The 13,987-nt window shown below is 39.4% G+C and overlaps 2 protein-coding genes across 2 annotated transcripts; both read left to right on the forward strand.

The window, feature by feature from the left end:
* The first annotated feature begins 1,112 nt into the window (after positions 1–1,112).
* Positions 1,113–3,475, forward strand: LOC145463895 (uncharacterized). Its single transcript, XM_081447683.1, has 3 exons — positions 1,113–1,203; positions 2,453–2,599; positions 2,751–3,475. The coding sequence occupies exons 1-3, from the start codon at positions 1,113–1,115 to the stop codon at positions 2,999–3,001; spliced, it is 489 nt and encodes a 162-aa protein (XP_081303809.1). The 3' UTR covers positions 3,002–3,475.
* A 158-nt stretch (positions 3,476–3,633) lies between these two features.
* On the forward strand, positions 3,634–12,367 carry LOC145463442 (glutamate receptor 4-like). Its single transcript, XM_081447196.1, has 12 exons — positions 3,634–3,773; positions 4,285–4,338; positions 4,920–5,054; positions 5,378–5,563; positions 6,064–6,174; positions 6,460–6,630; positions 7,040–7,222; positions 7,746–7,931; positions 8,405–8,669; positions 10,284–10,651; positions 11,261–11,485; positions 11,840–12,367. The coding sequence occupies exons 1-12, from the start codon at positions 3,645–3,647 to the stop codon at positions 12,011–12,013; spliced, it is 2,187 nt and encodes a 728-aa protein (XP_081303322.1). The 5' UTR covers positions 3,634–3,644; the 3' UTR covers positions 12,014–12,367.
* Positions 12,368–13,987: the final 1,620 nt, after the last annotated feature.

The raw sequence follows: 13,987 nt of genomic DNA on the forward strand, positions 1-13,987 counted from the left end.
AAAACACGTTAAATCCCAAGAATATGGCGTGAAGATTAACGACATATTTTTTGTGATTTTCGCAAAAATCTCCAGGTAACTTAAATCTAATGACAAAATGAAAAACATACCTGGTTTGGATGCAAAATTGCAAGCGCTGTTTCACTTTACGAGTAGCATTTTAAATCGTTTACGCTGGTCTTCAACCGCCATCTTCAAAACACGTGAGGCTCCATCTTTTCTGGTAATTATCGAATAGATTTATGGGTAAATTACCCGAGTATAATCGAACAAATAACGAGCAAAGCGAAGTGAATACGAAAATTCCCGGTTTTTGAAATGGCCGCCATGTTGTGACGTCACATGGTTATCAAATCTGATAACGATCCCGGACTGAATATGTCTAGCCGAATCACGATATAAAGCGGTGTATGGTGTATCATACAGCTTGAAACAATGCAGAAAAATCGTTGAAGGGAAATTAATTCACAACATAGATATCTGATAGGTAGCGTGGAATAAGTTGTTTGTACGTGTCCTTTGAAAACCAGCAAAACAATACTTCTCGTTGTTTTTCACAAGGAGTGAAGATGCGGTTACTGATACACTCTTAACCACTCTTGTAAAGCTTTGTTGGCAAAGATACTTGTAAGTAGTTTTCTTGAACTTTTCTTAGTAAGAAAAACAAACTGACATTTAGATAGAAGACATCTTGTGATTTTTGCTTTTTAGCTTTGTACGTAACCTTAAAGTGAAGTTCGAATGTGGAAGTCCAGTTATTGAGCAGCATTTTCAAAAGTTTATAATTATAATTGGACTTCACTTTGCTTTTAGTAGTGGCATTTATAACAGAGTCCCACTCGCCCTCTGCGAGTCAATAATTCATTTCCGCCGTGAAAACGTCCAAATAAAAGTCAATTATTGATGCAGTAATGAAAATTTGATTGAACCAACTGGAAACAAACCTTGCATTTTCTGCAGTCGTTCAGCGATGCCACTGAAAGGCTAAAATGTCTGTTTTAGTGAAAAAATTTTTAAACGCGTACCCCAGAAGAAACGGAATAACAGAAAGTGAATCAAATATTTTTCTTTCGTATTACGTTCTAACTTAAACTACCCGGGGTATGGGTAAAATGTCGAGGATACTGGTTTTTCTTTACTTTGTATTCTTCATGGCATGTTCGGCTCTCACTACAAAAAAGAAGATTCGCGATATCAAGATAGGTGAGTAATTTTAAAACAAATATTCGGCAGTAAGTTACATGCTCAAAATTCCTCTTGAAAAAGGGAAACATCTTGTGATGCTTTTTTTTGTTTTGTAAGATCTCGACTTACTTATAGACTCATTTCTTATAAATGAACCATTTATGCTAAATATGATATGCTGTTGATGATTCAACTACATATTTTTGGAAATGTAACTCAAGTTTGAAGGAACGTACATGGAGCGTTAATCTCATACATCGAGGAAAGATCTCGCCTCAGACATCGTACGTGTATTATTGTATGGATAAAATCGATCAATTTTTTGGTACGCTCTTTAAGCGGACCTCAGAAAGCAACAACAATGGTAGTGATTATTTCGGCGAAGAAAGGGGTATTTTTACTGGACTGTGCAAAGAGATATGTTGGGCCCTTGCAAGAACGATGACTGAATCGTTACAAGAGGCAGTTTGTCATTTAATGATTATTTACAAAAAAAATACAATGTTTTTTTTTCACGGTTATGAATCACATAAAAATCGACAATGTTCACGAGATAGGCCCTTTCCGGGTTGCGTTTGCCTTTGTGTCAAAACGAGTCTTCGGGCAAAACTATTCAAATGAAAATGAATTCACATGCGCGTTCATTTCCATTCAATTCTATGTTGCCTTAACCGTTAGGAATACGATTCCCGAAGGGCTGCATCGGTTGGGGAAAACCTGTGTTGCCCGTTAGAATATAATTTACCTCAAGCTGATACCTCCTAGGTTTTCAAGCTGTTTCTTAAGAATAATTTGTTTGATTAGCCTATTAATTACCTTTTACACGTCCTATTGTTTTTTTATATAATCATACATCTAATAACTAATGTATATAATACGGTTTGCACTGTTTTTTTTCTTCTCATGTTATATAAGCTTATTGTCTACCCCGGTTAACTTAACTTGGCAGTGACCAACCTGAAAGCCTTAGCTATTTCGGTAACTGTGGACATTTTGCTTTCCATTTATAATAATTTTTGTGTTATTGTTATTAATGTTATGTAGCATTTATAGATTTCTTGTTAACAATATGTAAATAGTGCAAAACAATAAAATCTGAAAAACGGGATCGTCCCAGAATGGGAGGCTTCTTTGCAAGGCTTTACACAATGGAACTGAAATAAAAGAGAGAGAGAATGAACTATTTAAAGTTTTGATGTCTGTAATGACTCTCTTTTAATTAATGATGTTTACTGTAATTGATGTTTGCGTTGATCTGCATGCTCAGGAACGCTGCACCGCAAGGAAACAGAGAGCCTTCTTCACGCCTTAGAATATGTCTTTGATTACGTACTTCCAAGGAAGCTACAGTTAGAAACACTCAGGTTCAGTTTGATTCACGTCAAGGTTGATGGCAAAGATCTTCTTTCCAAGGGTATGCGATGAACATGTCAAGATTTCGCTCATTTTCGCCACTTGTTGCATTGTCTGTGATTTTCACTATTTTTGAAAATGTTTAATTAATAGCTCATTCCGTTTTCAGTTTCTCATGGCTATATGATTTCTTTGTTTTCTTTCATATGTAGATGTGATATCTACACTGTCCCAAGTTGTAACCATCATTGACTTGGAATGTAAGAACAAGGAGGCTTTAGCTCTAAGTTCCCTACTTTATGTCCCGATAATAAAGGTGGACGCCTTAGAAGATAGCTCTGTGCACAAGTTTTCTATGTCTATGAGACCGTCATATCACGTCGCAAGTCAGGCCTTGTTTGATGTCATGGATTTCTTTGAGTTCTCCAGAGTAGCGGTGGTGTATGATGGTACTTTGATTTAGCTTGATAATAAGATTTAAACCCCGTTTACATCGTTGAATGATGGGAGCAATGCCAAAGTTATACAATGCGTCCATTCCCACTCAAAGTGTTTGCACGTTCTACTGTTTCAAAAGTCCGTTCAGTAACTCAAACGTTTGTTCACGATCTACAAAATTAGGAGCAATATAACAATAAATTCGGCTCAGGTGAGACTCAGGTGTCAATGGCACTGATAAACTCCAAGATCCATGTCAAGGTTATCATACCTCGGTATCCATCGTACTAATTAAGGGCCTTAGAGTGATGGTAAATGATGCTAATCTACTATGGAACGTTGCTTATCAGAGTTTCGCCTGGCCATAGCAACAATTTTCCAATACCCATTTGCGCACGTCGTTGGAAAGAGTTACTATAAAAATGAGAATATGTTTTGTCCTAGGAAACAAAACCGTATATATAGCACAGATACTTTACTCAAACTCGCAAACTCTTTTCACCACATCTGCTATGCCACATTTGAGTCCGTCTCTAAAAGTATAAAACGTTACTATTTGATTGATTTATTCATGCCTAATTTATTTAGTTTATATTTCAGCCCGGAAAACCAGAGAAGCATCATACTTTTACGCCAAAGCGCAACGCTGGTCACGCTTTAATATTGAAATGATACCGGAACTTATTGTGACCGACAAAAGGCAGACAAGAAACGCTCTAACTGCACTACGCAAGTCGCATATCAAAGAAATCGTCTTGTTTTGCGATCATAGAGACCTACCTGACATTATGAATGAGGTAACTGCGCAATTGTTGTCTGTGATTCAAGTAACTGGGCCCAATGACGCTCAAGGGCCATGCTTCAAGACCTTTAAATGCAGCAATTATGTCTAAGCGTATTGATATTTGAATTAAGGAAACATGCCGACGATAATTGTCGTAACTTTGCCCCAGTTTATTGCTTACTTTTTAATCAAACATGTTTAGTAGAGTTGAAAGGAATACAGGATAAGCCTCCAGATTAAAAGCGCTACCAGCCATAATTCCTAGACGTTCTAATGCTGTAGTCTGATAATGCATTATATTAATAGAGAATATTTGCTAAAACCGAAAAAATGTTTGTGAAAACGAATGTTTTCAGCGACATAATCTTTTAATACATTATTGGCAAAAAGTCGAGAAAGTAAAATAAATAAACTAAAAAGACTAAATTAAACGGCCTTTAATGGGGCCAGGAAAGAAGACCTGATCTCTTCAACTGAATAGTGATCAAGGCTAGTATTCATTTCATCTCCTTTTGATGTTCTAGGCGCTGTTTGTTGGAATAAATGACAAGGAATATCGGTGGATTACCTCTGACTTGGTAATGTATTATCGTACATACAAGCTTTTCGATGAATGGTAGAAGACAAAGACTGGGATGCGTCAAAATATAACGAAACAAACGAACACATAACTAAGATACCAAACCCTTTCCGAACTCCGTGGCTCAACAAAGCCGGCAGTGTACTCCAGTTTCCATAGTTTCAGAGTATGAAATGGTTTGAGTATCGCTACTCCACCCCCCAATCCCCTTGAATAAGATGCTGGTCTATCGACGGAGACGCTAGCATTCTTATAGAGTTGCCCCAACAGATCGTCCGTACCCATTTATACTCCAGGTGAAGAGAGGCACTTTGAACGTTAAGTGCGAAGTTGCACAACTGAGAACTCGATACAATGACCCCAGAGCTCGAACCCAGACAGCTCAAGCTGGATTGCATCGTAGTTACCCCGCTCTCTAGGATGAGGGTCCACGATATACATGTTTGATACTAACCTAAATAAAATAAATGATAGCATCTGTTCCGCAGAGTTGATTCGATAAAGTGTAGTCCATTGAATAGCGGTTACTTGCCTCCTGCACAGATGACTTTATTGGCAAGAACTTTTCTTTGTTAACAGGAGGTTGCAGGCCCAAACCGGACGTATCCCGCAATTCTCGGCATGCTAGGACTCACGCTTCATGTTAGCAACGAGGCGATAGCCAGGATCTTGCAACAACATGCGAACAGTAGAAAAGGTGTCGAATACTCACTGGTGAGATACGTTATTCCGGCCTTCTCTGTATTGTTAGGGTTATGTGCAATAAAAGCAATATCTCAAATATACACTTTTTCAACGGGCCAACTAAGTAAGTGAAAAATAAAATAATGATAATGATAATAATAATAATAATAATAATAATAAAATAAATCGCTTTCGCTAAACCAATCAAAAGGCTACCTTTCATCTAGAACACGTTTCACAATGACCCACCCTGAATAAACGCATTTTCAAAATCAAAATATGGTTTGAGTGTGCACAGCTTTCTAGTGAAGGATAAAGCGAACCAAATTAATCTTTTCGATCAACTCTGACAGGCCATGTACGCATCAGTGCATGACGCTGCACTCGCTGTGGCAACAGCGGTGCACAATTTAATGAACAGTGGCCGCGAGGGTACGAAGTCAATAGATTCCCATTTCACTGACAGTGAGTGTCCTTTACGAAGTGCGTCAGCTTGGCATGGGGGACTAGGTTGGAAGCTTCTGCGTCAGCTCAAAAAGGTAAAAACAGCTTTAAATAGAGATACAGGTTTTACTGTATAATTAGGCGTATAATTAGGTTGTATAATAGGCTGTAGATTGGGTGGTTTAGAGTTTGAGCCCAATATTATTACCTCTCATAGTTCCTTTCTATCTATGTCTACCAACTCAAGATAGCTCTGGGAGCAGCCTGTCATGGAAAAACTGATCCCATCAAAGTGAGAGAAGCAGTACTCCTAACACCTTTATGCTGAGAAACCGCGTTACTGGGTGACGTTAAAAACCGACTAAATATGTGACGTCAGATTCTGCCACGTCTACGCTTAGCACGTGAGGATGACGTTTGCAGAGGGTACCGACCAGGAACGCGTTTGATATATGGCCTTATATTTCTAAATTCCCTGTTTGTCTCTAACACTCTCATCAGCTTCCACTTTGATCAATTAATTGTTATAGACGTATCTTTCATGACTCATTGCACTGATACCAAAACGCTACTTTTTTCTCAATTGTATTTGAAGGTGAAGTTTCAAGGTCTTACCGGCGAGGTGCAATTCAACTTGGTTACGGGCGAGCGACGAGTTCACAGCGGTTTGGACATTTTAAACGTTCTCAAACACAACGTAGAAAAGGTTTGTACGAGGTGGTAAGTCCAAAGCTTTTCACGGTAACTAACCTGGGTGCTTGCAGTACTTGTTTAATTCAGCGGTACTAGGCTCATAACGGAACTCTCGATCGACCAAGCTGGAACTTAGCTCCAACACAACTGACAAGGACTGAACTAAATTATCAAGGTTACCAAATTAGAGTAATTTACGAAGCTGTCATTTCCCAAGCAGGCAATGTCAAGCTCTGAAATAATATGTTTTGTACCTTCATACCTGTCCTTGCGTAGCAATTATTTCTTCCTTTCTCAGATCGGCTCGTGGCAGCCGGAACCTGGAATGAAAGAACATCGTGTGTCATTACAGGACAAAACGCCCCGGTGGGTGGGGGACTTCGCTGAATTTGTCAAGTGCCACAATCCGGGGAATCTTCAGCCCCAGGAGCCAGAGGCCATCCCAGTGTTGAAAGTTACAACTGTTTTGGTGAGAGAGATTTGAAATTTATAATTCCAAAGATAGTCAGGTTAATACTGATGGAGCCACCTAAAATTCAACATGACTCTGAACCCTTCGTACAAAATCGTATCATTCTTATCAAAATTCCATTGTAAAAAAGGTTTAGCCGTGCCGTTTTCGAAATACAAGTTCTTGAAGCTAACATTAAGGGTGTTTTTAGTAGATCATATTGTTGTTATAGTGACCTGTTGAGTCACGAAAATGATTACAACGTGTTCTCCAATGATTGGGCAGTTTTTTGGTTCCATGATTGTAGCATCAACTGATAAAGAGTGGTAATAAAGACTCATCAAAATCTACGTCTTGGAAAGCGCTGGAAATTGTTTTCAGCCACCTTTAAAATGCCTATTCACTGATGTTCATTGGTTCTTACTAGGAGCCGCCGTTTGTCGAGAAAGTAAATGAGTCAATGCCTTTACCAACTGGCAGAGTTCCTAAAAATCTTCTTCAAGGCTTCTGTATGGATTTGATCAAGGAATTGTCGAAAGAAGCAAACTTCGACTACGAGATTTATTTGCATAAAAGCTATGGAGGAATGGTGGAGGAGCTGAAAAAGAAGGTAACATTGCTCGCATAATTTATAGGCGTGTATAATACGTGTAATTAATTGCACCTATTTTTTTCCTAATTCAAAGCCTTCTTAACGTATGGCATGTATAAAGATCATCTTATAGCCTGCAGAGCCACAAAAAGTGCTATAATAACAAATTTGCATTTTACATCAATACAATACTGAATTTACAAATCTTGATGGCTGAAGAACTTGTTTTGAGTTTCACGTCGTTGTAGTTGAGACGTTTTACACGCAGGTATACCTATACCAGCTAAAATCTTTCAAATCCTGGATCTGTTATTCTTAACAATTTTCTAATTAAATGCAGAAGAATTACTCCTTCAGATAATAAACTGCCTAAAATAAGCAGTCCACACAGAATCATTTATATGGCCTTGTTCTATTCCTATAGAACCACAAGTTTGCTAGTACAACGTGTTGACGTTTTTCTAGGGTACCCATTATTGCTTTTGTTTTAAACCTGTTTTTTTATTTTTTATTTATTTATTTTTTTTCTCTCCCTTTGCAGGAAAAAGACATTGCTCTTGCTCCTATCACGATAACGGCAGAGCGCGAGTTGGTTATTGACTTCAGCAAGCCATTTATGGACTTCAGCATGAGTCTGATCATGCAGAAACCGGGAGAACCGCCCATCAACATATTCGCTTTTCTTCTGCCTTTTAATGGTGGCGTATGGTTTTCTACTGTCGGAGTGGTAACGTTTACCCTCATAATAAGTTTTCAAAGTTTATGTATCTAAGAATTATGATTATTAATGCTTGTTTTCCACGCTAACGGTGTCCGGTCTCTGACAAGTTTTCATAGTTGGGGATGAAACAGAGCATTTAAGTTGTTTTTTCGAGTAAGGCCTGGTTCATACGTCGCCCTTCTGCCGTGTTGAATTCAATTCAATTAAGTGCGGCAGAAGTGCGACTGTCGATTCATATGTTTCACTTGTGTCGTACTTAATACAGAATTCAGTAATATTGTCGGTTATGTCCGTCAGCGGAAAATGTTTTAAACGTAGACTTTTCAATATGGCGGTCGTAGATGCCGAGCGACGAAGGATTTCAATTTTGCGAAAAATTGTCAATTTAACGAGAAGGAGAAGACTGACGATGCAGCAGTATTTGCATGTTGCATTATATTCAGCAAAGGCACAGGTTAAAAAGTTGAATTTTGTCTCAGGTCATCGGCATGACAGTAATGATGTTTGTTATCGACTATTTGAGCCCGTTCGGTTACCGTGCCCGAGCTCGAGAATCAGATGAAGAGCCTGGAAATGAGTTCAACCTGTTGAACAGCCTGTGGTTTGCTACAGCTTCCGTTCTGCAGCAAGGTCCGGATAACACCCCCCTGGCGCCTTCTGGTCGGCTGTTAGCTTCTGCCTTCTGGTTTTTTATAATGATACTAATATCAACTTACACAGCAAACCTTGCTGCTTTCTTTACCAGTAAGTATTGATGTGTTTACATAGAATGATGCAAACACGGCTGAGCTTGTCGCGAGCTGCAGTCGAGCGTTTCTAGAAGGACTATCCCGTTCTTCAGAACAGTCCAGTTCTATGTTTCTCTAGTAACAGACCACGTTCGATATATCAATATTCTAACATGGCTCCGAGGCTTTCGGGTCAAAATTATACATTTTTAAAGTTTCTTTTGTCTCCTAATTCCCAAAAGAGACTTGGATACAAAGAAAACCACAGAAATATAGAAGTTTGTCCTAAAAGCCTCGGAGCCGTGTTAGGATATTGATATATCGAATGTGGCCTGTTGATAGTTCGTCCAGTGTTAGAGGCTAACTAAACAATAACTACAAGAATGTGACACAAATCTCTTTCGTTTTAGGCTTAAATTGTAGCTTAATCGAATCATTACTCATCTCGGAAGTCTATGTCAGGGTTTCAGAAAGTCAGAAAAGCGATCCTTGCCAAGGCAACTTGATTTGGGCCCTTTCTTCTCTTATTCTAACCTTTTAAGCGCGCGTTCGCATTAAAGTTTACCGCTTCGCCGGCTATGAAAACAGTCGCCCTATTAAACGGTCACCTATTAAACGGCTACTCTTATTAGGCAGCCAGTAATCAAAGTCACAATAATTAATGGTTTTTCTATTGTTGTTACCTCTATTAAGCGGCCAGCCCCCTTTAAGGTGGCCGAACACAGTTTTCGCGCGCGCTTTTGCTGATGCAATTGAGCGCGCGCACAAGGATTGCAAAAACAAACATGCCGTCAATAGAGCGATCATTTTCTTTACTCAACACCCGCACTATCTGTGCTATTTTTCTCTATTATTGAACGCAGTCTATTGATGGCTTCAGTCTTTTATTACAAAGATATGTTAGAAAAGGTAACGACGGAAAGAACCCAGCAATTCTCAGCTTTCTCTTTGTTACCGAAAGAACCCAGTTAAATGAAGCGCATGCGCAGTTGCTCGAAAAATTGAGACCGATTGCTTTTGCAGAAACTTGCGGATTTCTGACGATCCAGTCGTTAGAATTTCAAGAAATTTGGCAAAAAAATAGTTCAGAAACCACGTGAATGATCTATCGCAAAAAATCTGAATTTTGACATAGGGAATTTTTAATAATACAGAACATGCGGTGAAAACGATTAACGGCGAATTACGAAAATTGCCTATGTCAAAATTTTATTAGAACAGTGTTGACAGAAGGGATTTAATGTCAATTCGTAGTGGACTTTTTAAATAAACAAAAACCATTTTTTAAGCCTTGTTTTTAACCAGCCCCGTTGCCATGGCAACAGCACACACCTCAGCCAAAATGCGAGAATAAACTTTTCTGTGGTTAACCTTGACTCTTGCAAAAAACGGGCGCCAAAGCATAAATAGCTTAAAAGTAATGGTGAATTAGGCATAGGCTCTTGAAAACTGTGTTCGGCCACCTTAGGCGGACACTATTCATTTTCCCGAGGGTGACCGTTAATTGAGGTTGAACTGTAATTAATGATGTCTAGGCATTCTTCACGATAATCAAGCGACTGCTGCATAAGATTTGCATTCATGGAAAATGAATGAAGAACTACATGGTTTTCTTTTTTATTTCTTCAAGTAAAACGAACCGTGAAAACTATTAACTCCCTGGAGGAACTGGAGAATCAAAACGAGACTAAATACGGAGTTCTCAACAATGGCTCTGTGCAGAAGTTCTTCAAGGAATCGGAAGATCCTCTTTATCTAAAAATGTTCTCGCATATGAGGGAGCACCAGACATTCGTGAATGCTACTTCAGAGGGCGTTAAGAAAGCGAGGAACGAAAACTACGCCTACATAACTGAACAGCCCTACCTGGAATACTACAATCAGCAAAAACCGTGCAATACAAGGTTGCTGAACAACCTTCTACAAGCCAAGGGCTATGGGATTGGCTTGCAGCAGAATTCGCCCTACACAAACAGAATTTCTGTGGCAATTTTAGCGGCGAGTGACGAGTTATTTAATCGTATATATTCTTATCTTTAAATTTAAAGGCCGTTTCTTTGCACGAGGTTTGATGTTGAACTAAACCAGTATAAGGTTCATTAACTCTTTATAATCAAAACCCATCGTCCCTGGTTCAAACTGAACTGCAAATCTTGTCACTTAATGTGGCTCCACTCAGGAAAAGTGGCCAGTGGATGAAACCTTTAGTACGCTGCCATACAAATAAAAGATATTGAGCAGTAATTCATGTAAGATGCTGCTTTTCGCCTTCTGCTGACGAATTTGAAGCTGAAGTTAATTGAGATTTTTGACCGAAAGTGGATTGACAACTAGTGACTACATATCGTGTTGTTAGGCAAGGCACTCGCCTCTCACAATTTTTCTCTTTACTTATAAGGGAGCATAAGTTTTATAGTAAAACCTGTCAACACGCTCGAGGGGAAACCAGCGATCTCGATAGACCCTTACCTAATCCAGGTGGGGGAAGTGATACTCCCAATCTCCTTATCAGGTACAGAAACGGAGAAAGTACTGGTTTGGTCTGGCAAATTTCGCCCTAGTGCAGAATTGTTTTCTCCTTAATCTCGTGTCATTATGTCCTTACAGTTACGTGAGAGATACTTTATCGAGAGGACTCGTCGAAAATGGTGGGATGAACGTAGCCAGTGTCCAAAACCATCACAGTCCAAAACAGGGAAAACACAGAGTCTTGATGTCAATAACATGGCCGGAGTGTTCCTAGTTTTGCTGGGTGGTGTCATTATCTCCTTAATCCTACTCGTTATTGAAATACGCTGCAAGAGGTTGGTTGTGTACTTCACAAGTAGCCAGGTAATATTTCGTGCGACAGGGACGATACAATAATACCGTACTGAAGTATTTTAAACAAGATCTTTAAGACAAGGTGCCCAACGGTGAATCGTCCTATCTCCACTTTCTCCCATCCATTGCCAATATCCTTGAGTGATAAGTTAAAACACCCGATTGTCATTTTGAAGACAGCCGTAGAATGTAAATGTTTGATTTTGTAAAGTTTTTATGGTGATATTGAGACGCGCGAAAATAGGTACGAATGAGGCATTCATTGGAATCTTTACTGAGGCATAAGCAGCCTACATCTGGCAAACGGCATTATCTTAAGCTGGATGTTGTTACTGACGTTACGAGGTGACATTTCCTTTGCAGAGTGCCCTTAAGCGACGGCTGAGTCGTAGTTGTGAGCCACGTGAACAGTCAAGCGTTCCCAAGGCGATTCCGGTTCGAGTGGCTGTGGTGTTGTCCCAGGGAGACAAGGTGCTAAGACGAACTGAGGAAAAACCTACATCAACTGCTTGGAATAAGTTGTTTGGAAGAGGCTGAAGGTAGTTCATTCCTTGCATGGTGACGTCTTGTTGGGAATGGGAGAGATATGTAATGATAAGATACTGCGGTGGGGATTTGGTACGAGCAAAAGGGGTTGTACATATAATACAGTCGATTCTCCCCACAACTGCCACCTTGAGGATAGGGGAAAGTGGCTGTTTTGAAGAGGTTGAATTGGGGCTTTGTATACCACTATTCGTCAGTCTTTGACTAACAGGCCGTTGTCGAGATGTTATTTTGGCAGTTGGGACGCACTTGAGTGGTCCTTGCCACTTTACTACGCCCGTTTCGGCCTTTCTTGTCCAGAAAATAGCTATCTCTTCTTTCTTGAGTAACTTTGCTTTTTCCGTGATTTTCAGTGTCCCAAAGATGAAGATGAGGATTACGCATACGAAACAATAGATGTAAAGTTAATATGCTGAGCCTGCTATGAACTTTAAAAAGCGATCAATCCTCCTCAACACAGAAGTGGGCGCTCGCATCCAAAGAGCTTATTACCGCTAAAAAACTACACGAATTGACTTGCGTTGCTAGACTTGTACTCATTTCATCGAGCAACACACAAAGGCTTTACAATGGGGACTAGCAAGTGCCTCTGCATGTAATTTTTGTGGTTGCTTTCTTCTCGAGTTCTGAACATCTTGTTCAGTAGTTTCAACATAATCGAAACGTAAGTAAGGTGGTAAAAGATAATGGAAGAAACCAGCGCTTGAAGTGGACCACATTCTCTATGGAATTATTTATGAACTTGAACCAAGAGATTATTAAGGTAAGAGAGTGAATCCCTCATATAGGCCTTATGCCATAGGTAATCCCTCTTAAGTTATTTTTAGATATGGTGCCCAGTTATTCCGAGAATGTTACTCGCGCGATGCGTGGACAGCCATGGGTACCATGTCTAAGAGTGACTTAAGAGAGATTACCTTTGGTATAAGACCTATATGGGGGATTCTCCCTCTTACCTTGATAATCTCTTGACTTGAACTGGCTAATCGCGCAATTCCTTGAACATGGACGCACAGTGATAAGCTAAAGGAGAACGTTGACATGCTGTAGAAGCTAAATTCGGTGATTACTGTGTTACTTTTCTATGGAGTAAAGACTATAAAGTCTCTAAAATGTTGTTGAAGGTCCTTCTAACAATCTTAATTCACTTCAGTGGCTTTTTGCCTGGTAATGTAATTATGAAAGGAAATCAGAATGCTCTGTTCTCCAGCATCTTTTAAGACATCCAGGTTCGATGCATAATACATTATAGAATAGAGAAAATGTAGCGGAAATGTATAAATTAATAAACAGCATCTTAATAAGGAAGGAGACTTTCTCTAAATCTTTTCGTTGGGGATATTAAGTAGGCCCCACTCTTCATGAACATATACTCCAGGCTTCTTATTAAGTGCCCGCAGCCGGCTAAAAAACCGGCTACTTCGATTTCTGAGCCGCCTACTATTCGGGAAGTAGTACGTGAGTAAGTTGTATAAGAGTAACTTGGGGAAAACACAGTTCATAAGTTATTAGTATAAATCTATTAGCGCTCTATCAGGAATGCCGTTCTCTGATTGGCTACGCTACTCACTATCTATTCTGTGATAGATAGTGAGTAGTGTAGCAGTGTGCCCTTGTTAACAAATTGACGGCCGCTTCTTGGCATTTTTGAAGTGTCTGTGAAGAGGATTTGGATAAAGTTTTGAACGACTAGTAGATTTATACTAAAACAATTGGATTGTTCGTCTCGATTTCTATGCGATAGAAATGTCGAGCTCATAATCCAGTTGTTTATTAGAATAATAGAGCGGTTTTCAAGTGAGTGTCGAAAGTAATCAGGTAGACTATTAGCAAAATTTGTTAAATAGCAAGGATAACTATTACGTTCCCTAAATGTCTGTTTCTCAATCTGGATTTTTCAGTACGGCCTGTTGCCATGGTAATTAATAATCCTCTCTAAGTCCACTTTGCGCGCTTTTGCTCGGT

This window comes from Orbicella franksi, chromosome 12 (assembly GCF_964199315.1).
Source record: "Orbicella franksi chromosome 12, jaOrbFran1.1, whole genome shotgun sequence".
Classification (NCBI taxonomy): domain Eukaryota; kingdom Metazoa; phylum Cnidaria; class Anthozoa; order Scleractinia; family Merulinidae; genus Orbicella; species Orbicella franksi.